General features: G+C 33.3%; 1 protein-coding gene across 1 annotated transcript; it reads left to right on the top strand.

Moving 5' to 3' along the window:
* Positions 1-2,198: 2,198 nt before the first annotated feature.
* LOC149491464 (alpha-tubulin N-acetyltransferase 1-like) lies at positions 2,199-25,135 on the top strand. The gene is made up of 7 exons (XM_089694688.1): positions 2,199-2,420; positions 4,541-4,690; positions 19,607-19,778; positions 20,628-20,782; positions 21,461-21,545; positions 22,245-22,270; positions 23,479-25,135. Exons 1-7 carry the CDS (start codon positions 2,317-2,319, stop codon positions 23,783-23,785), a joined length of 999 nt encoding a protein of 332 aa, XP_089550814.1. The 5' UTR covers positions 2,199-2,316; the 3' UTR covers positions 23,786-25,135.
* The last annotated feature ends 33 nt before the right edge of the window (positions 25,136-25,168 follow it).

Here is a 25,168-nt window from a genome sequence, read left to right as displayed (position 1 = left end):
TAAATATAATTTTGCCCATTCTTTTTTCTTCGTTTTCTTCTTTTCAATGGTTGTAACTTGTACTTGTAATTGTACCAAAAGAAGCCTTGAACTGAGGTCTACATGTGAAAAAAATACAACATTCTAACCACGAATTTATTACGAGAAATAGATTTTCAAGGAATTCGGTTTGACTTTTAATGAGATTACTATGATCAATGCTCGAAATATTCACAAAAAAAGGAGATTAATTTGTATTAATTTGATATTATTGAATTGTCTTATAAATCTAAGATATTTTTTTTGTTCAGTTAATTTATTACATATAAAGATTATGTACCTACATATAATAATATATTGAAATATCGACTATAACTAACGACTAAAACATAAACAAAAAACTTGGTAATAGATAGATGATATATATAATTTTGTTTACTAGGGACAACCCTGACATTCTTTGAAAATCTATATCTCGTAATAACTTCGTGGCTAGAATGTGGTATTTTTGTCACATGTAGAACTCAGTTCAAGGTTTCTTTTGGTACTAAACAGAGCTTCTACTAACGCCTGCATATAATATAAAAAAATAAAAACGAAAATCAGTAAAAATTACAATACTTTCGCCTCTATCGACAATATCGAAAATTTCAAAAAGGGATAATTTGCGCCTTTAATCACTTCATATATTAGCAACGTAATAAATTATCTAGTCACTAGTGTATCTATTTTTTTATACGAATTTATTTAGCTCAGTCGGCCGCGAAAATTCCAATATTTTAAATGTTTTTTTAAAAATCGTAAATTTAATCATAATTTTTAAACAAAGAATATTTTCTTTGTGCGGCAATGCCTGGACGGATAGCCGAAACCGATTGAATATTGAAACTATAAAGGCGAAGCTGCAAATTAATTAAATGTAATTTTAAATTATCGTGCAAAGATTTTTATACATTCGCTTTAGAAAATGAAGAGCTATTAAAAGCTGTTTCTTCCAACAGCAAATATAAATGCCAAAAATAAATTTTCTCTATTTAACATTGCTGTTTTAATTATCTCCCGTAAAAAATAACTAAAACTCGTATTTTTGATGCTGTTAACCCTTAAATCAAATACTGGCAACCCTAGGTGCGGTGCGGTCGTGTGGCGAGTCGATCGCACCGTAGGGATGTGACCTCGATTCAGAAAAATCGATTACTCAATAATCGATTTTTTTTGTTTAGAAATAAATCGATTTGTGAAAAATCGATTTTTCCTTTAAATAATCGATTTTTGTTTTCACCTCTACTTTTTATGCGAAAAAACCTATTCGATGTAAGGTAAAAGCCCCAATACCGGACCATGTACCAGTACCGGAACACTCCATGCATTTGTATATATATATTTGGGAATATAGATATACAAATACATGGAGTACAGTTGGCGCTGATTTTTTGATCGACTTGTTCAGTAAACTTACTTACCAATTTTTTCATTTAATACTGAAGTTAGCTGTCAGGTGTAAATTTTAAATTTTTTTATCACAAATTAATAACAGTAAAAAAATGCTTCTAAAAATTTTCATTTGTAATTTGTATTAATTTTCACGTGAAATTATTGAATTAATTTTTTGAAGTGAAACTTCTTTATCGGGGTTGGAAAAAAATTTAGTGTAACATTTTTTCGTTACGCGTGATATTTTTCTGTTACGCGCCATCTTTTACCTTATCCACCACGCGTGATTCGAAAGTTGTATTGTCGTGTATTTCTGGAAAGTTGCAAATAGTAAATTATTTTTTGAAAAATAAGGTCATAAAGAAGTTTCACTTCTTACGTGTGTACACTAGTACACGCACACATTTTTTTTATGTCTATCAACTTAAGTGTCATATTTTGTCATCCATCGCACAGATAGCACTATTTACAAAAATCGTTTTAAATTGTGTTATTCTTATAATCGATTTATTAAAAATCGATGTTTACCATTAATAAAATCGATTATAAAAAATCGACAATGGAAAAAAAATAATCGATTAAAATAATAATCGATTATTTATTCACTTCCCTATCGCACCGCACGAGTACGGTGGTCCGGTCGCACCAGTTCGAACGTCTGTTTATAATTTTATTAATTCCGTACTTCAATCTTCATTCACATTCAGTCATCACTAGACCTGTCATAGTAACGATTCAAGAATTTGCTTTCAACTTTCAAGTTCCATTAGTCATTGGCGTCGCTGTATGGAGGTACAAGAAAATTAAAATAAAATTTATCAAATTAAAAATACTTTTGGCGCGTTCGGTATAACATAAATACATCGTTTTCCTCAAATATTGGTAGAAAATAATTGCTAAAAAATGGAGTGGACAATGCCTGTGAATGATATGTTACAAGATGAAATCACGAAATTAAATTATTCGCTTATTCCACCTGGATTTAAAGGAGACGTGCGTACAGTCAGGTATTTATCTATTGCTTAATTTTATTTTATATTAAATATTTTATCTCCTTCTAGTATTGATCGACATACGCCCAATCCTTGTCAAGCCACCTTGAATTCTGTCTATCCCACACATTCCGAAAAGTAATATATATTAAAGTATGTTCTCAATAACACTATATTTTAGGTCTTTTTGATAAGATATCCTAAATATTTAAGCGACTCACTGTATGACGTTATTCAAGGATTTGTCCTTTTACAACTGGTCACGATCCCCAATGTCGTATACAAATTTAGTCTCTGAATCATATTGTATATGGTAGTAAAGGTATAAAACGCTAGATCCACTATTACGAGTAATTGCTTAAAAAGCTAGAGTTACTTTACCTTCAACTAATCCAAACCATCCAAATCTGTTCATATAAAATGCTGAGTAGAGTTTGATTCATCATATTTACGTTTTTTTCTATGATTCTACAGAGAAATTTCATCTAATTAGCCTACACTATCTTCTCTGTATTATCTTTTATATTTGCATTTCTTCTTAAATTTAATACATTGCATAAAGTGGTATTTGAAAGAATGTTTGGATTAGGAAATGAAAATTATTGGAAATTATTATTATTTAAATACTGTACATAGAATCTATGTATTACCTTTCTCAAATAAATTGTATGAATAGTACACAAACAATTAGGTACTTAACCCATTGACCACCGAGCGCCCCGATCGGGACGCGACACAATAGATTATCTATTGTGTCTGTGATTCCGGGGACTGATGGATTAAACAAATTGTACATGTACATTATATAAAAACTTGCTTCCCCTTGAAAGCAAATGCATTTTATTGATAGATAGTCTTAATTTTCAAGTCAGATCACAGCATCTTTCTGTGCTCTTGCCAAATCAAAATCATTTTTAGAAGTACATTATATTTATTATTCAAGAGTCAACGTTTTACCCACCATGTGAATTACACATTTTTATTAACACAATTGAAATTTGAAATGCAAACTCAATAAGGAACTTTTACTGTAACAAAATTTACTTAAATCTATACTAATATTATAAAGCTGAAGGGTTTGATTGTTTGTTTGAACGCGCTAATCTCAGGAACTACTGGTCTGATTTGAAAAATTCTTTCAGTGTTAGATAGCCCCTTTTATAAGGCTATATATCATCATGCTAAGACCAACAGGAGCAGCGTCACGTGGGTGAAACCACGAAGTGCAGCTAGCTATAAATATGCAAGGACATTGAATAATCGCATACACTTCTTGATAAAATATAAATTATCATTCAGCTGTTTTTGCATGATTGAGCAATAAATATCCAAATGAATAGACTTTCACATATCTATTTGTGCTATTAGTATTTGTATACTAATACTTCTGTTAAGTTTTTATTAGAATTTAAATTAAAGTCTTTGTATATAAAACAATCTCAATCAATATTTTTTCCATTACTAACAATATGAACTTGAAATATAATTTGTCTATTGAGAAGGTAGAACTCTTAAATAATAGAAATCACTACATTTTGATAATGTGGCCTTTATTTTGTATTTGAAACTGGCCATATTAAATATTATATAGTACAACACATTTATAGGCATAGATAAAGCGGAGAGAATAAAATAAATTCAATCCCAGTGCAGTTTTGTAAATCCCTATTAATATTATAAATGCGAAAGTAACTCTGTCTGTCTGTCTGTTACGCTGTCCCACTTAAACCTCTCAACCGATTTTGATGAAATTTGGCACAGACAATCTTTAGACCCTGAGAAAGAACATAGGCTACCTTTTATTGCGAAATATGTACCACGGTCGAAGCCGGGGCGGACCGCTAGTTATATACAATAGATACAAGTCATTGCTACTGTAAAACTAATAACAGTCCAGAATCCTGCTTCAATCTAATTGTTTCTTTTCTTTTACAATTCCAAGAACCAAATAACTATTACACACAGTATTTATTTATTTCACTTTATAACATGTACTAAATTGCAAAGAAAAGAAACAATATGCCAATATTGGCAGCCTAATATCACTATATATATAATATGATTCTGCCACGCAAATGTAATGTTATGTATAAGTTGTTCCAAATAATTTCTATAGACACATATGCATTGTGCAGGTTAATGCAAGAATGTTTGAAGAAGATCATCGACAACCTCGGTGAGAGGTCTGCAAAAGCGCAGGGGCTCAGTAAAGTGATCACCAGCACTGATAGGCTGAGGAACTCGGACCATAACCTCTACCTCATGAAGGAGGCCCTCGCTAAAGGGTAAATATTAAACTTATGTGTATATAATATTGCTTGTTGCGAATCTAATTGTATATAAAAGGTTTCAGGCTTTATTTGCAATTATAAATGAGCGGAATATTTGTAGTTTTGTTGGGTAGGGATTTCTGGAATCGTTTTATGAGTTGGGTAACTCTTATAGGATACTTCTCATGGTTAAAAACATTAACTTATTTTATTCATTTTTAAAAGAATTTCAAGGATTTAATATACATATTTTCTTACAATTTGTAGGTATGCACTGGCATGTTTCTTTCATAATTTCCTCAAACAAATATTAAACAAACCAACGAAATTGTCAAGATCAACTGTTTCAATCAATTTTTATTATTTTGAAATTGACTTCCAAATTCACTGATACATATAAATAAATAAATTTTCTATCAAACAATACATTTTCCATACACATTCTAATTATATTCTTAAGAATTTCACCACACATTTATTCATGCTCTTGAAAGGACATTTTGCTTGCTAAATTTAGCGACACCGCCCATGTGGTACTTTTAGATGCACCCTACGTACTTCATTCTCCTAGTTTATAAATAACTTAATATGTAAAATCAACTATTTTTATAGGCATTGTGTTTATTGTTGGCCTATGTAAATTTTCTTACAAATCCGTTCAATAGATTTCCAAGAAGGAAAACAAAAGAGAGACATACATACACTCACAAACTTTCGTATAATTATAATATTAGTAAGGTAGGATTTTATAAAGTTAGCTACTTGACTAACTGGTGCCTGCGGTTTTGTCTGTTCCAAATTATATAAAATGGGGTTGATTTTTATTCTTTTTTCGAACTAAATTTAGTCGACATTAACTATAGAAAGGAGCTGGGTAATTACTCGGTGACATCAGCTATCTGCAGTCCCGACAAAATTCACGGTCGAGCCGTTTTGTGGTTTAGCCGGAACAAATAGACATAATTTTTTGAATAGTTGTTGCTTATTCGTATACGTTTTCTTGTTATTTTACTATTATAATATAATACTTACACTTTTATTATAAATGTCAGAGAAATTTTTAATCTTGTATATCGTGATAGAGGAGAGGTATAAAAACAATTCTTTTGATACAAAAATATTGCCTCAAATATTTATTTGACTTTATTCAAATCAGAACTACATATATAAAGTTTTATTAAGCGCGTGTGTAGTGCTCATTGAAATATAAAAAAATGTTCTGTTGTATGTTTCAATTAATTTGTATTTACCGGGTTTCAACTCATAATTAAATAACTTTTATGTTCACTGGGCGTATAAATAATTAACCTATTTAAATAAAATCATTGGATTAAACATTCGCATTTTTTAATCTCCAAGCCAATGCAAAGTATTATAGATTTATAATGAAGTTGGGTAACTTGTATGTCATTAGCGGACATGCTATTTACCGCAGGTTTGCTCGCATATACAGATGTTTAACAAAGTATAGTTTATTTTATTGTAGTAATTTCTAATTCTACTTTACTATAAGAATAGATATGTATTTGGCTTTAACTTTACGTCACTACGTTGTTACTTTCTTTACCACAAAGTTTCAACTTCAATCAGCAATTACAGTTGCAAATATACTTGAATACAAAATCTCAAAAAAATGTAACAATTATAAGTTTTTTCTGAAATAACTAAAATTTTATTCAAATTAGAATCGCCCGCTTGATATTTGACCTTCAGTACTCTCACCCGTCACGGCTCGTATCGTGAAACACATTCGATAAATCTGCATCGTAATGCGAAAAAATTATCGAAATGCTTAGTGAAGTATAAAATACTAATGCGAAACTGATCCTTATCTAATTATATTGTAAAAAGAAAGTCATTTTCATTGAATTGGCTTACCGGACCTACCCTATTTGATTAATTCTTTCACCTAATATTATAAATGAAAAGATTGTTCGTTTGCTTTGAATAAGCTCCGATACTAATGGACCAATTTGAATAATTCTTTCACCAGAAGAAAGCATAATCATAATATAAAATTATCTTATCACGTTGTTTGTTTTGCCATCTTTTCAAACAGCTGTTTGACCACCACCAATCCAATGACCAATCTTTGTGAAATTTTATGCATACCTATTCGGTAGGAATGACTCGTAGTGATCTATTTTTAAGTGAGTTCCTATCAGAACGTTTGCGGGGTCTGCTAGTAAATAAATAGATTTCATGACGAAATAAAAATTCTTCATACTTCTATATTCCTTGAAGTTATTTTCAAGACCGCATTGCAGTGTTGGTACGCGTCTTTGTATTTCGGCAGCCAGTCTTTGCTAGATGCTGTTAGAGATTAGAAAATGATTTATACGGTCATTAGCTTTGCAATTTGCTAATGGTACCATCATCAGTGATTTGAAGGTTCTACTATCTTGAATATCATCTTACGACGTAGGAAGTTTTTGAGGCACTTTATTGGAAACGCTTCAAGGTTTTCTTGGAAAATTAGACGATATTGATTAATTTTATAAGCGTTCTGTCTCGTTCACGTTTGAGTCGTTTGGTTTGGGAGCGAAAGGAAAGAAAAAAAGAAAGGAGAAAGAGTGAGTAGTTTTTACTTTAGTTGCAAAATAGAGTATTTTTCCAGTTTATATTTTTATTGTAAATTATCTAACTTTAAGCATATGCAAAAAAAATAATGCACTGATTTTGGTAAATCTTGAGAGATTGTAAAATATAACGTGTAAGTACCTGTTGATTTGTTCGCTGTAACTATGTCAAATGTAATAAGTAGATATGTATATCAAAAAATGTAATGCAGGAATTTGATTGTATGCAGATAAAAACACAAAACTCAAAACTACAGCAGACGAAGTTACGGAAAATTAGGTATAAATTATAAATACATAATACATTAATCTTTATCAATAATTTGGTAAATATCAGATATTTTATAAACGCTAATGCAATTGTATGATCCGAGGTATTCAGATAAAACGTATCTTTTTGTTTAATAAGTTATTTATATTATGGCACTTGGCAATAATCCGAATAGCTTTGCTACGCGAAATTACTTAAAGTTTTGTTCTAAATCTAGCTTTATTATGCGAATTGTATAATATAATAGTAATGAATTAACGATGAACACATGTTTTTAAATATGTTAGTTTTTAAAGTATCAGATGTATAAATGAAGCTGGTAGATGTTTCGTCTGGTGAATGTTTGTGGAAATGTAAGCCACTTAAGCTTATGTCAGTATTTATTTAAGATAAATGTGTATCAAATTGCAAATTTTATCTTAATCACTTTTTCCGCTCATATTTTTGTATGAGTTTTGAACTGTTCATTGTCAATGAAAATTAATTACATACTAGGTATGTATGATATTATAGAATATTTTGTTTGTTTGTTTATATAGTTAAACTACGAATGAAATGCTGCTACTTATATAAAACTAGATTTCCGCCCGCGGCTTCTCCCGCGTTTTCAAAGGAAAACCCGCCTAGTTCCCGTTCCCGTGGATTTTCCGGGATATCCTATGTGTTAATCCAAGTTACCCTCTATATGTGTGCTAAATTTCATTGTAATCGGTTCAGTAGTATTTGCGTGAACGAGTAACAAACACACACACACACACATCCAAACAAATTTTCTCGTTTATAATATTAATTAGGATTTTAAAATGCCTTCTTCTGTAGAATGCTATATTACTACGGAATTACGTTTTTTTATCGCGATTTAACCCTCTCACTGATAATAATTTAATAATATTTTACTATAGAATTATGTTTGTATGAGTCATTAGTTTTGGGTTGTTCCTAAACGTGCGATATGAATGGGGTACTGCTAATGACAAGTGGAGTGACGTCATAATGGTAAATTAGTATGAAAGTGCGTACTGTACATATTAATTGTGTCGTGTCGCTTAATTACGCGATTACAGTTATAATGACAAAATCATTCGTATTTTCATACAACTTAAGTATAATTTTTCTCGTATATTTTGTACTGTACAATCTAATATATTGTATGTCTAAATTTTAATACGAGTTTTTGTAATAAAATATGTTTATAGACCTATTCGAAGTTAATAAATAAATAAGAAAGGTTCGCCGCGCCGTCGAGTATAAATTTTATTAAGACGTAGGTCTGGATAAAGTATACATTTTTAATTCAAATCTTTCTAGACTTTTCCCGTTCAATACTGAGCCCCTCTCAGCTCACCCCTGCCTGTAGGGGTGCCAACTGTAGCATAATAGTATTTTTTCATACCGTATGTAGTTGAGGGTTTTAACTTTTAAAGTACATTCACGTTTTTGCTTCGTGGATTTAAGTAATCATGTCTAGAGAACCTTGTCTGGGTATTTTTTTTCTACAAAATTTATGAAAAAGATTTTCTATAAAAGTGTTTCGAGGTATTAGCTAGATTTAATTTAAATATTTTCCATTTAGGGATTGAAGTACATACTTAAATTCACGGGAAAAGTTAAGCAACTTGCGATGCTCACTGTACCTTGTAAATCGAAATCACGCAATCATGCGCTCTCTGTATAAACTTTCCTATAAATAAGTTATATTTAATGTTATTTATACTAAAACTGTAGGTATCATGATTTCTTAAAAAAAACGGTTGCCTGTCACACCTGGTGCTCGACAACCAGTTTAGACCCTAACACTAAATAAGTATTATGTATAAAGAACTAACTGCACCCTAACAAAAACTTTATAGGTAGTATTTCGTGATAAAATTTGAGCTCAATCGAAAGCATTTTTTTATTTGAGTTATAAAATTGCTTTTTTTGGAATAGAAGCTACATACATATAAACATTTAGATTGATAATTCAGTCAGCCATATAAGAATTATATGGGTATTTTAACCCAGTATGTACATGTAGGTATTTCGTTGAATATAAGCAAGAATACTAGCAGTAACTCCAATCTAACATGCAAATGCTATGGAATTATCTCACCCTGCAATCACGTATTTGTTCGGAATAATGTTTACTTCGATTCCTTATTCAGTAAAGACTCGAATGCTCTAAATGTAGCCGCCTGGCCGGCCATAATTCCCTCAAGTGTGACGTTTGAACGTTTTTATCCTATAACCAACGAGCGTTACGTCGCTGAGACATTGTTGGAATCACCGTTCGGAACAAATTGTGAGGAATTAGTTTTTTCCGTGCTAAGGCCCGGTGGTGGAACTAAAAGTTGAGATTCTGAGGTAGAAAATTTGGTTTGAATCATATTTTAATCTATTTCTAATATTTAATATTCTCAATTTACTTTTTCGACTGTGATAGGCAGCATGATTCTAATTTCTAATGTAGATCAATATTTTTTTGTCGAAAGACATTTGTGGCCACAACAGGCGTGGCTGAAAAACAGCGGTGAAAGCATTGGCCTTTTGATCATTGTTTTCTTCATATGAGTCCATACGCCTTTTCGTGATGAACTTTTATTTTTCATTTCTTTTTACCACGAATAAATGAATTCTATTCTATTCAATAACTTCTCTAGTCTCTTTGGACTTGGTTGGTGTTTTAGTCGGCAGTAGTAAACGTTAAAAGTTGGGTTGCACTATATTTTTCTTCTGAATTTGGCTTTCATCAGAGTCGAAATTTTACAGCAGAGACATTTAACTCGTATAGGAAGATGTTATTTCTGGAATTTGCATAAATCAATACAATTTTATCCTCCCATTGGTCGAGAGTAAAAATAGAATTTTGTAAAACTCATTCTAATAATGTAGGAAATGATAGGCAAAAGATTTCTCGGGTAATTTGCGTACGATTGGTGTCACTGACACCGTTCCACGTCGGAAAGCGTTTTGCCTTCGATTGTCGGCTTTTGTACACAATCTACCGGTGATTCTTGTATTACATAATATACAGCTACTACTAATCTATACATACATACTAATATTATTAAGTTGAAGAATTTGTTTGTTTGTTTAAACGCGCTAATCTCAGGAAGTACTGGTGCGATTTGAAAAATTCTTTCTGTGTTAGATAGCCCATTTATTGAGGAGGGCTATAATAGGCTATATCATTACGCTAAGACCAACAGGAGCGGAGCCACGCGGGTGAAACCGCGAAGCGCAACTAGTAGTAATAAATAATTATATAGAGCTGAAGATTGCGTTTGAACTCGCTATTCTTAGGAATCTTAGGTACTACGGGTTCGATTTGAAAAATTATTTCTGTGTTATAGTCCATTTTTCGAGGAAGGCTATATACGCCAAGACTAATATGGGTTAAACCGCTGAGTACGGCTAGTTATAATACATATATAGCTGAAGAGTTTGAACGAGCTAATCTCAGGGACTAGTGGCCGATTTCAAGAATTCTGTCTCGTTGATTATGAACGTGATCCCTTAGTGATATAGGCTATATATTATGTACCAGGGATGAAGCCGTTCGACGACTAGTTTTATATAAAGTTTATTATTGATTGTTAACTTTGATTAAGCCTTGTATTATGTACTGTATATATTTCAAACATGAGAGATTATTCTGCCTATCTTTGAAGTTATTAAGGGGTTTCCCGATGCTCATTAAATTACTGACCGTGACGCAAGATTTAAATATGTCAGATTACTCTATTAAGATAAAATGATTATAATTATATGTGAAAAATGTATATAATAAAATGTAATTATATTCATAAACTTTACATTCTATTTTATTTATTAAACTACTACTTGAATTAACCAAGAGCGTTCAGGCATTGAAATTTGAAAGTGATTCTTGCATTGAAAAAGGAAATCATGTACAGAATTACATATTTCTTTACATTTTATAAATATGTTTGTGTGTGAAGTAGGAATGTTATACGATACCACTAGGAAATGGTTTCATACATATCAATTAGCATTACAAAAATAGACTATATTTCGTAACTATATCCGATATCAACCTGTCTGAGGCACATACCCATGTGACATTGCTGTGCAATATTCATTTGCATTAATTGCGAAATTATATTTGTTACTAGCTGTGCTCTGCGGTTTCACCCGCGTGGCTCCGCTCCTGTTGGTCTTAGCGTATAGTCTTCCTCGATGAATGGGCTATCTAACACCGAAAGAATTTTTCAAATCGGACAACAAACAAACTCTTCAGCTTTATAATATTAGTATAGATTCATATTATGTTTGTAAACATTGATTATCTTCACTGAAATCTTGATGATATTTCAATATTTGTTGTTGTTTCAGTTCGCGTAACTAATGCTTAATTTAACTTTGAAGTTTCGAAATGACTTAATATCATGGTTACCGTGATGTTTTATAGGAGTATTATTTCCAGTATGGGAAAGTGATAGCTCTAGATGAGGAATAAGTTCTTCTCTAAGACGTACCGGTAATCCCCAAGACATACAAATACTCAAACACCCTGGAAATAATAATGCTTTAAGACATCATGTCTCGGGGGTAGAAATGTTATTAGCATAGTTATGCTTTATCATATGCATATTTTACGGTGATATAACCTAGCCTCATTACCATTAGCAATGATTATATTGAAGTGTATGAACAAATTTTTAACAATGAATACTTCCTGAGAAATAACATAGTGACACTAATTTCTCAGCCACCTTTGTTCGTATATTGATCAAACAATGAATAGATTACCAGAAGATAAGGCTTAAGCAACATGCTATCTCCTCATACCGTATCTAACATTACAAATGCGAAAGGATGTGAGGATGGATGTATGTTTGTTACTCTTTCTCGACAATCTATAGTTTGGATGAAACTATATAATTATATGTATAAGTAGGTTATAACCAGAATAACATAATATGAGCTATAGAAAACTTGATTCAGGTTGAAACCGCGCGGCACAGCTAGTAGTACCTACCTACAATACAGAGTCTTTTAAAAAAGGTGCATTAATTAATAACAGAACACAATGGCTAACCCTTTTAAACGGAACCTTCGCTGCAATATAACGGTCTTCTAAACAGTACCAAAGAGAAAGCATTGTGGCATCGCATTAAGGTTTGTCGAGGCGTAATTCTATATTGCTTTCACCTATAATGTTTATGAAAACATCATCGGATAAAAGTCTAATGTCGCGTACACAAGAGGCGCTAATGGATGTCTAGATTAAAATAACTTACGCTGAAATGTGTCTAAGATAATAAAGGGAAAAGTGACAGGATTAGAAAAGCTTCCATTATGGGCTATAATGGGCTATGTATTTTTGTTGAGGCAGGACAAAAGATCTATGTTGTTTTGACAAAGGGTAAAAAAGTTGAGCTATAACATTTTAGCGCTTAGTAGGTATACAAAGATTTGCAAATACCTTTTATTGGCAATAAGTTTAGCCTATAAAAATATCTGCGGTACGTAAAGAGATTATTAGATTTTCTAAGGTTTCACATCATAAGTTATTTATAAAATAACAAATTAATCTGACTTTTTGAACTCAAGTTCATCAAATCATAGCTTTTATTATTATTTACCTTACTATTTTCTTGAATTTACGAAATTCGGAATTTCATCTACTGAAAATATGCCGTTTATCAGTTTATAATAACGGGAGTTATAATTTGTTATTCTAAGTAATGGAAATGAACGAAACCAAATATAAGGTCACAAACGCTTTTCCATAGGATTATTTAGCTTTATTACGAAGTCCTAACGCAGATGGCGTTAATGCTTTTCCATTCCTGAACCTTAAAAATTTGTTTACGTGAGACCAAAAAGGATGGCATTTGTACGGTTTACGTATTACATCGTTATACTTCTTTTTTATTCGGTACTAATCTGGATTTTGCTGCTATTATTATAGTTGAGATTGCGCTATTTTTTGCGACTCTGGCATATATGACGCATGCATAGGCTTTTATTGAGGCATCGCAGAACCCATGTAATTCAATTATGCTATTCTCATCACATTTATACCATCTGGGAATTTTAATACATTTTAACGTATTTAGCTCCTTTTTTATTTTTATCCATTCGCTTTTTATATCTTGGGAGACTGGATCACGCCATTCAAGATCTGCTTGTAACCATACTTTTTGAAATAAAATCTTAATTTTTGTTGTAAGCGGCGACAACCATCCTAATGGATCAAATAGCTTAGACATTTCCGATAATAATTTTCTTTTCGTTAGCTTTGCTGAGTTTTCATATAATACGCTATCATAGTCGAATACAAATACGTCACTAATAGGGTCCCATCGTAGGCCTAAGGTTTTCGGCGTGTTTTCCGTTTTAAACATAAATGTTGATTGCTCGTCTCGTTCTTTGCTAGTAATGTTTTCAATGAGGCTCTTATCATTTGCAATCCATTTTCTCAATAAGAAACCTGCTCCGCTAAGTACATGATTCACCTCCGCTATTTTTTGCTGACCTTCGCTAATTGTGTGTGCTCCCGAGATGTAGTCATCCATATAAAACTCTTCCTTAATACTTTTTGCTGCTTTTGGGAAATTATTTTGCTCATCTTGTGCTAGCTGATTCAACGTCATAATTGCTAAGAAAGGTGCTGCTTTGGTTCCGTAAGTGATAGTTGTTAATTGATACGCTTTTATAGGCTGGTCTGGGCTTGATCTCCACCATATTTGTTGAAGTTTTTGGTCTTCTTCTTTTACTAATATTTGTCGATACATTTTTTCAATATCAGATGTATAGGCGTAACGGTATAGTCTCCAATTGATAATGATACTTTGTAAATCCTTTTGCATATTGGGTCCCTTGTGCATAACGTCGTTTAAGCTGTAGCCTGTCGTGGTTTTTGCTGATCCGTTAAATACGACTCGTAGTTTAGTGGTGCTGGATGCTGCTCGCTGTACCCCATGATGTGGTAAAAAACATTGTACGCCTGAATTTAATGCTGCTAGTTTCATGTGTCCCAGTTGTATATATTCGCTCATAAATTGCTTGTATTGCTCCGATAATTCATGCTGCTTATTAAGTTTATTTTCTAAATTCTTAAATTGTGCTAACGCTAGTTTTTCAGACGATCCCAATTTTTCTAACGCTTGATCCTCCATAGGTATGCTTACTTCATAACGTCCGTTTTTTAATCGCTTTGTAGTTGCTAAGTAATAATCTAAACACTGCTTATCTTTCGCTGACATATCATTTTGCTCCTGTATATCCTCTATTTTCCAAAAATCTTGAATTGCTTGTAAATGATTCAAAATAACGTTGCAGTGGAAGGTATTTATGCTGCCTCCACATAATAACCATCCCAATTGCGTCTGCTGTGCTAGTGGTTGTGAGATTTCGCGGCCTCGAATGATCCCATCTAACATAATATATGAATAAATATCTGCTCCAAATAAAATATCTACTGCTCGGCTTTTGTTAAATTCTGGATCTGCTAAGTTTAAGTGCGCTATACATTTCGACCAGCCGGGTTTTTCAAACGATCTATTAGGTAGATTTTTTATAAGATTAGTCATAATGAATGTATCGACGTTGAAGGTAAAATTGTTATATATAGATTGGCAATTAATCTTGAGTTTTCCACGACAGTTGTTTTCTTGGCCCCCTACACCAAGGACGATCCCTTTGCTTTGTTGACGTTTTAAGCCCAGTTGCTGTGCTGCTCGTTCGGTTATGATGCTAATTTGAGACCCTTGGTCGATCAGTGCTCGCATTATGTGCTGTTTGCCATCTTCAGCTGTTACCTTTACCAATGCGGTAGCTAAAAGTACTTCAGAATCATCTTGCTGAGACATATTTGATTGATTTTTGGGACTGTAATAGACCTGTCTTTGGGAGTTGCTACTCATCAATTTTTTATTTCTAAAATTTTCGCTAGCTTGCTGCTTAAAACATTCGTGTAATAACGTGTGGTGTGCGCCAGCACACACATGACACCGCTTATTCGAAGTACATTGACTTCCATTGTGATCGAAAATGCAATTAATGCAAAACCGTAGTTGCTTAACCGTTTGTAGTTTATTCATAAATGATAATTTAATAAATTGTGGACAATTAGTGAGCGCGTGTTCGAAATTGCATAAGGGGCATTTTTTCGCTGAGGTGTGCATTGACGTCAGTGACCTCTTTACTTGGCTATTAATATTAATTCTATTTGAATTAATATGTATAGGTTGTCTGTTCGTTGCTAATAATTGATTTGATGTTCTATGATATCTTTGTTCTGCTGCTGAATTTTGGTTTCTTCGTGATGATTCAAGCGATGTAAATTTGTTTTCAAGAAAATCCAAAAATTCTTGTAGTATAGGGAGCTCTCGAGTGTTTTTTAATGATTCTACGTATTCAGAATAAGTTTCGCTGTCTAATTTTTGCGATAATAAATGTACCAATAGCGGATCCCAAGTAGTTATATCTACGCCTAGGTTTTTTATAGCGTGCAAGCTTTCTAATGTGACGTCATGTAATTTCTTGATTGCTAGGTATGATTGCTGCTGTATATTAGGTAAATTGAGAAATATGTTAACGTGCGATGTAAAAATTAGCTTCTTGTTATCAAATCGATGATTAAGGATGTTCCAACAAACTAAATAATTATCGGAGCTGATAGGCAAATGCTGTATAAGGCGCTCGGCTTCCCCGCTTACTTTAGCTTTTAAAAATTGCATTTTTTGCGCGTTCGATATTGATGTATTTTTATGTATAGCTTCATTAAAAAGGTCTTTGAATGATACCCACTGATGATAATTGCCAGAAAATGTCGGTATATCCATCTGCGGAGTTGATTTATCTCTATGACTTGTTGCACACATTTTTGAGTTTATAGCTCTCTTTGTATTAATATATATTTTTTCATGCTTAGTAAAATTAATTTCGTACGCTTCATCTTCCTCTCCAAGTTCACCCACTATCTCCCAATGTAGATTTTCCACCGCTGTCCATCGATTGTGGAGAATACGAAGGGAGTCTTCATATTCCCACTTCTCCTCCAAATTATTCACATCAATATTGCTTACTGCTCTGATAAATGCTTTAAAATTGACTTCTTGCTTTCGAGATAAATCGTCTAATTTGCTGTTGGTCCCCCGTGATTGAAATGTTGTAGACCTAGGCGTCGCTTGCGATTCTAAACCGGATCCTCCCGCTTTCGGCTCTAGATGGGCTTGCTTTTGTAATAAAAAATTATCATATGCTTCACTGATCGCTTCCTTTGCTCGAATATAAATGTCGTGAATGTTAATAAATTCTTCCCGCATAAAATATTGATGCTGTGTCGATTCATATTTTAAAAGCTTTTCATGATTTTTCTGGCATTCATCCCATAAAGATTCTAATATATCTAAACGCTGTCTGCAATATTCGATACTCTTACGCTCTGCACTATCTTTTTTAAAATTCGCTAATAACCTCTTTATTTTCTCTTTGATCTCTAGTTGGACCGTATATAAAGCTTCCATTGTAATATAAAATAATCAAACGGTAGAAATAAAAAATAAAATGGAAAATTCTTACTTGGCTGTCTCGGATACGGTCGACGTGGCTACGTCCCCGGATACCTTAGGTTGCTTGCTGTTGCTGGCTGACGTGGCGGTTGACGCGTGGTGGCACGTGCTGGTGACGTAGGCGGCTGGCTTACGTCTCGCTGGTTGCTGGTTGTTGATTCCTTGATGCTAATTGCTGATGGCTATTTGCTGCTTGCTGATATGCTAATTTTTGGTCACTGATCGTCTGATGCTAATTGATAGTTGCTGATTGCTAGATGCTGACTGCTGAATGCTCGATGCCAATTGCTGGTCGCTTAATGCTGATTGCTAGATGCTGATTGCTGGATGCTAGATGCCTGATGCTAAATGCTAGTTGCTGGTCGCTTATTGTTGATTGCTAGACGCTAGATGCTGGATGCTAAATGCTAGTTGCTGGTCGCTTATAGTTGATTGTTATATGCTAGATGCTGGATGCTAGATGCCAAGTGCTAGATGCTAATTGCTGGTTGCTAAATGCTAGTTGCTAGATGCTGGAGGCTAGATGCCAAGTGCTAGATGCTAATTGCTGGTTGCTAGATGCTAGTTGCTAGATGCTGGATGCTAGATGCTAATTGCTGGTTGCTAGATGCTAGTTGCTAGATGCTGGATGCTAGATGCTAATTGCTGGTTGCTAGATGCTAGTTGCTAGATGCCTTTTGCAGTTCACGGATTGCTGATTGCTACTTGCTATATATGCTGGTCGCTGATAAATAATTTCTGGTTGCTACTTGCTATATGCTGGTTGCTGATAGATAATTGCTGATTCTGCTGTTCTGTTAATTTCTATTCCGCTCGAATGCTGCTGCTAGATATTCTGATAGGGGGTTTTGCTGCTGGCTGGCTGTACTTTGCTCGGGGCGATGCGCGTGGCGACACGTGGAGCTGACGCAAGCTCTTTTGTGGCTTGAAAATGCTGGATTTTGTATCTCGTTAAAATGCTAATTTTGGCTGCTGTTGAATGATATGCTGCTTGCTTGTAGTTATAAGATAATACGCTGAATAAATATCACGGGGAAAGAAGGGACACGTGGATTTCCGGTTCCACGTCACACTTTACACTCGCGACGCGGCACACTTTTTTACGGTAATCCGGCTCGAATTTGTACGGTTTACGTATTACATCGAATGTGGACTGTATTTAGGTCGCGTTATAAGCTGCTAATAATGCTATGATATTATGGAACAACTGGGAACACTTTAATTATCGCTAATAATTATATATAATTTACGCGGATTCGAGCGGATAGATTAGCACTCGGGCGCTGCTATGGAAGAACTGCGCTTTCCGGCCGGCTCGGCCGTCGCACGATAATAATGCTGAGGCAGCTTGACCTCATTTACGTTATTGCTCAATAATTGTCATTAATGTAATGTAACTATGGATAATAAGTAATTTAAAATAAAATGTTTGTTCGCTGCTCGAACAGCATTAAACCTTCGCCTGAATAGTTACCCCGAGGGTGGTTGCGTAGGGCCGAGTTCATTCGTTTAGTTACATCAGGCAATCTAGATGGCGCCGAAGGTATCCTAGATCGCGCTATAAGTTTTTTTCGGCGACACATACATTAGCGACCGACTGGGGCTTTAATAGTGTGCCACTATATTTTGATTGCGATATTGAAATTTTTAGAGAACTCGTACATATTTTGTACGGTTCCATTATATTGATGTCATGAGGGACTTACTTCTAACACACTGACTTTTGATAATGTTAAGACGTTGCATTTTTGAAATATACAAATAACTCCTACATAGTTTAATTCTCACAAATCACAACACTATAGGTATATGTGGAAAATTTAAATGGGTCCGGGGGATAAAGCACTAAATACTGGAAATACCAAATTACGATAACAGGAAAGATTCCTTTGTTTTAAAAATAAGTATAACTGTACATAATATTTTAAGATTCGCAAGTTCACTTGCCACATTAGGGAATCGAACTGGCTCAGCCTAACCTTTCTTTCAGTTAGAGATAACGACGTAATCAATTGTTACTAACCTTACATAAGTATGCAGAACTTTACAAAATCGGAAGGCTTGTTAGGTGGATTAAAATTGACGTCTAAAATAATATAACTTTGCTAATTAGTTAGTTTTTCCTCGATTTCCATGAGATTCTATCATCAGAACCTGACTTGATGATAATGGGATCACCTACGGAGATATATCCTTTCGAACTAAACAAAAGATTTTAAAATAGTTCACAGTTGCCGAAAATATCGTTGAACATACCTAGAACAATACATAAAGACAAACGTTAACATTAATTAAAATAAATATTATAGGTAAAAATGCATATGCGAACGAACTATCAACACAGTATTTGCTCACTGATTTCGACTTCCACCCAGCCTTTTTTATGCAATGCATTTGCACTTGCGAATTATTTTAAAACGTAACCTTAAATCCCTTTTACTAACTTTACCTTACGTTACGTTTGGCATACTTAACTGAAAGTCAGGATTTGTCCAATATTTCCTTAATGTAAGTATAATATTATGGTGTCCTAATGTTTCTATGACTGTTCTTCCAGAGGGGATGGCGAAGTGATTGGCCTGCTGAAGGTCGGCTACAAACACCTATACCTCTTCGACGACAACTGCAAGTCATGGGAGGTGGAGCCGCTTTGCATCCTTGACTTCTACGTGCTGGAGGATCGGCAGCGTCACGGGTGCGGCAAGAGGCTGTTCGACCATATGCTGATGGTACTTGTTTTAATATAGATGTTATATTGAGTCGACTTTCCTTTTAGAGTATGTAAATTAGATTGTCATAGTCCTGGGGGGCGTGCGGGAAAACAATCGTCCGTAAAATTATTCGTAATCGATGGGAATTTGAAAAGATCACCTGTTGTGCGTAAAGGAAATCAATTCACTATATAATAAAGACGTCATGATATAGATGCGAATACTTTTATGATAGTTATCTTATGAATAGGATGCATAAAAGTACAAAGGGGTGAGGTGGGTCATTAAAGAATGGTAGTAAATCGGACACTGATATTATTTTAATGTCACAATAGTTGTCTTCTTTTATTTCTTGAGTTGTTTTTTCAGTATATGTATTCATTTAACATATACAATATAGATATTACATAGGTATGTTTGTTTGTTTTGCAATTGTAGTCAGGTGTTTTGTTTACAAATGCATTGATATTTGTTTTCTTTTGTGGTCCGTATGGAATCTCTTTATAATCTTAAAACTATTTTTTTAAATATGTAAATGTTTTGTAATACTTAATACAAAAAATTACAACAAATATCGAAGGATTATTCCACCAGTGACCAATATTCATTTGAGTACCTACTTACCAGTGTTCCATTTTTCATAATACTTTCACACTTTTTAGCATAAACTGCTGCATCATTTTATAGCGTTGAAAATTTATTTATTGACTGCTTCAAGGGACAGTAGACCTGAGTATTTGATATGAATTTCCTTAAAATTATTTTGACAGATAGACAGACAGTCAACAAAGTGATCCTATAAGCGCCGTTTTTTTCTTTATCTGGGTCGGATCCCTAAGAATCTTATAATTTTTATGTATCCTCCAGGATCAAGGCAAGCGTCCCGATGAGTTCGCGATAGACGGCCCTTCGTCCCGCCTCGAGAGCTTCCTGAAGAAACACTTTGGTACTGAGCGGCTCATTCGGCAGACCAACAACTTTGCGGTCACCGCCAAGTTCTTTGAGGGCGTTAAGGAGAATAAGTGAGTTTGCGTGGAAATTTGTAAGAATTTTTAGAGACTTTTGTCGAAAATATTTGGGAGAATAGTTGGGCTTTTTGTGACTTTTTGTTTTTTTTACTTTTACTTGAAATAAGAAGTCACAAAGACTTTTTTTGTGGGGTAAAATTGTGGAAACTTTTTTGGTAAAATTATAACGACAATTTAATAATTCCTAACAACAATAGTTGGAAAATAAATATAAAACTGAACCAAAAACAAAACAGCATTAATGGGATCTTTTTTTATTTTATTAATCACTTAATCAAAAGGATATAATTAAGTCTTCTTGCTCTTTAATATACTTAATGTTTAATTCAACAATTCTTAAAATAATAATTATCTGTTTTTAATCTCCGCACAATGAAAACAAAAGAGAATAAATTTCACACGACCATTATATATAAATTCTATAATGTAAGTAGCTGCTCCCCGCGGTGTCACCACCGTGGCTCCTCTCCTGTTGGTCGTAGCGTGATGATATATAGCCTATAACCTTCCTCGATAAATGAGCTTTCTTACACCGAAAGAATTTTTTAAATTGGACCAGTAGTTCCCGAGATTAGCGCGTTCAAACAAACAAACGAACAAACAAACAATCAAACAAACTCTTCAGCTTTATAATATTAGTATAGATTTTACAATGATTTTTAATATTCTCAGGTCTGGCCGTAGTACGCCAAGTGTGGCCGGTTCTCAGAACATCGGCCGCTATGCCGCTCCAAAACCTAACTCAGCTATTGCCTCGGTAAGCATAAAAAGTGGAGTTTCTTGCCGATTCTTCTCCGTAGATACTGCTTTCCGAATCGGTGGTAAATGTTAAAAATATGTACCTAATGACGTTTCAAAAGTGCTTCTAGAAGAAGTCTAATTGAATAAATAAATGTGTTTGAGTGAAGTCCCGTGTCCCCTAAAGGGGTAAGGGGCAGATGCTTTATGCAAACATCTGTTTCACTGATCGATTTTCTTGAGGGACAAGTAGGTGATCAGCCTTTTTTTATATTCGTCTCCACGGGGAATCGAACCCAGGACCCCTGGATTCTACGCTCACGCGTCAACCACTGTACCAAGGAGGCGGTCATTATTTTACGGTCATTTTTATTTTACCCTTTTATCATATTTCTCACTCCATTTCTGTATTCCCGTTGTCCAACCTTTCTTTTTAATAAGATCTTAAGTTGGCAAAACTTTCACATTCGTGAGGTTTGGTTGTAACTTAATCTCGAAAAGATACATATCTTCATCAATTAAAGGATATTCAGTATCTATTGAGTCAGATTTTTTATACATCTTCACATTTTTCTGTTATTTTTAGCATTGTAGTGAAATTGAAGCCAGCATCGAGTCTCTAGAGTCTGGACACTTTTTAATAAATTCATTATTGCTACTTACGACGAATGCAACATTATTATTTTTAAATTTATTCAAAAGTTTGATTCTTTTTTAGGTCATCCACGGCGGCCAAAAGATTGGGTATGTACACAACATGTATAGGAAAAAATCATTGTCTCAAATGTACTTTGTCAGTTAAAACTTTCATTTTGCTCGCTTGTTTTCATTTCATTTCTTATACACGCTTTTTAATGTTTCTTTTAAAGAATTTAATGTATAATTATGTTTTGCTAATTTTATGTTATTTCTTATGTTTCTAAGTTGCTAATTTATTTGTTTTACATCAATAGGGATTGGTGGTAAATGAGAAATCTTACCTTCGTTACGTTTCCAGTAGACAAATTTCAGGTATTATGTTTTTTTCTGTTTGCGATTATTATTATTATTATATTATAGTTTTTATTAATATTCCAAAATAAAAAAAATATATGATAAAAAAATTATCATGGTGGCGGTGTGCAATTTAAAAGGAAATCTAGTTATTTTTATACATCACGTTTTTTTGGTAACGATATATATTTTTATCAATTTATTTTTAGCTTTTTTTGCTATTAGGCAATTTTTACAATTTTTAAAGCGGCTAATTTTAAGTATATACGTTTCAATAACTTATTGAAAGTATGTTGTGTTTTTTAAATTAAAAATTTTGTGACAATTTATAATATGGTTCTATAAATTTAAGTATATTTACTTCCTTTCGTCAAACGTTGCATGATCCTACGTTTTGAATGATGTATTATGCACAAAATTCAGTAATATTCAGTTTTAAATCAGTTCTTAAATATGTAAAAACAATGCTAATATCATTATTCATTTTCAATAAATGTAATGAAAACTATTTTAATTTTTTCCTCTTCAGAATGTTACATTTCTAACTCCACTTTTGGAAACAAAATTAATGATAGTATTCAATGTAATATTTTTTAAAGAAAATATGAAAAAGATGTCATTATCACGGTGTAAGGTTGTAACAATTATGTTTTGTGCTAAAATTCCCTTTTCCAAATTTGTTAGTGCTAAGCGTCCATTTTATGCTAAAATATTATTATTTTGTCGTGCATTGTTCATTTACCAAATGATCTTGATTTTTTTTAACCAAACATTAAGTCTTGTGGAACATTTAAAAAAAATTAATAAGTACTTTTTCTTTCTTATGTAATAAATAATTAAATCAAATACCTATTAACAACCAAGTGTACACTATAAACCAAAAAATTATCAATACTTTGTATTATTTTTCCAATATTGCAAAAAACAACTCAATCTTACTTCAACACAAAACATTACAGGGATTCACCTGAAGGCGCTACATCTGACAAAACGCCGTCCTCCGAACGCGAGCACTTCCCTCAGATACCCGAACCGGTACCGGAACCGGAACCGATACCGGTACCGGGACCGGCACCGCTACCGAACGATATTGACGAGAACAACCATAAGAACCACGAAAGGCCATCCACTTTGGAAGTGAGGAGGGTCTCCCAGTCTGAAGCTGATGAAGTGTCTCCAGCCGGTTCTACGGCCTCTAGGCGTCTGTCTTCATTGACGGATCGCGGCTATTTCGACGTCAAATTCTATCATAATAAGTTGTGGTAAATGTACCAGGTGTGGTAAATGTACCACGAGTGGTAAATGTACCATGTGTGGTAAATGTACCACGGGTGGTAAATGTACCATTTGTGGTAAATTGTACCATAATTAATTATGGTAAATATCTTTCACGTGCGGGTGCGGTCAGTGTGCTTGTATTGTATTTGTATTACAATTATTTGTGTTACATTTTTACTTTATGGCATTTCGTAATATAGACGAATGTTATTGACTATATTACTGACAAACTGACTGTAATTTTAATTTAAAATTATTATATTATATTTTGTGTAAACCGACATGGTATTAGATGTGTATGTGTATGTACATGCGCACACACTGACCTTACGCGCACACTTTAGGCGTATTTGTGCTTAATCTCGTATTTCATGCTTTGAATCTCTTCATATTAAACCTGAACGATAGATGTAGTCGCTTACCCTAAGGCCCTAACCAAAGCTTTTGTCGTCTTTACTTGTATTCACGAGGCAGTTCATAGTTATTACTTAAAATTTAGCGGATGAAAGTGCACAAAGTGTATTATTAAATGTTATTTATTTATGTTATTTAATGTGGAAATTGTTTTAGTGGTTAATAATTTATGACGTTTTTTTTTCACATTGTGTTTTAGCTTTAAGAATAATCGGCGCTAAGTTCACGCAACGAGTGATCATGTTTCAAACATTCCGATTGATGGCATTTTTAATGTATTTTGTATTTGTGATTGACTTTGTACGTAGAAATTGACTAGCGACCACGCGTGGGTTTGCTTCCAAATCTGGTAGAAATATGTAGCGTTTGACATTGTATCTTCAATAATATTATTATAAATATGAGTGTTTGTTTTCCGTCTTCCATACGAATGAATGAATTGTTTTTGGAATGTATATGGCGAGATTTGTTTACAGAATTGTGATTTACATAACAAATTTTAATTGATCTTGATCATAGTGATTCTGATATTGACAATATTATAGATTATTTGACATTATTATTTGTAGTGTATGTGACATTGAAAAATTAATATTTTTGAATGTACAATCGGTTGCGACGTTACTTAAAATTGTACCACAGTATTGAATAAATGCCAATTTTTTTTAACTTGGATAATATGATTGTTTATTAAATCGTAATTTTGGCATGAATGGATTGACTCGATTTCTTTTCAATTTATAATACGTTTATACAAAATTCACATTTTTGTATAAACTAATAACGTTAAGATATCTCGCTATAATGATCGCTACATGGATTTTACCAAAAAGCCAATTTTATAATTATAATAGATATGAAGAAACTCGTTATTGTATCGTTGTTTTGTCTATTTTGTAATATTATGTTATTGTGTACGAGTGTAGAGATAAACTACGATAACATGGCGCGCCCCTC

This window comes from Colias philodice, chromosome 1 (genome assembly GCF_061535455.1).
Source record: "Colias philodice isolate Cphi_HAF_F1 chromosome 1, ilColPhil1 Martin Lab GWU primary, whole genome shotgun sequence".
Lineage (NCBI taxonomy): Eukaryota > Metazoa > Arthropoda > Insecta > Lepidoptera > Pieridae > Colias > Colias philodice.
The sequence above is the reverse complement of the archived record's forward strand: the minus strand, read 5'-3'. Positions and strand labels throughout refer to the sequence as shown.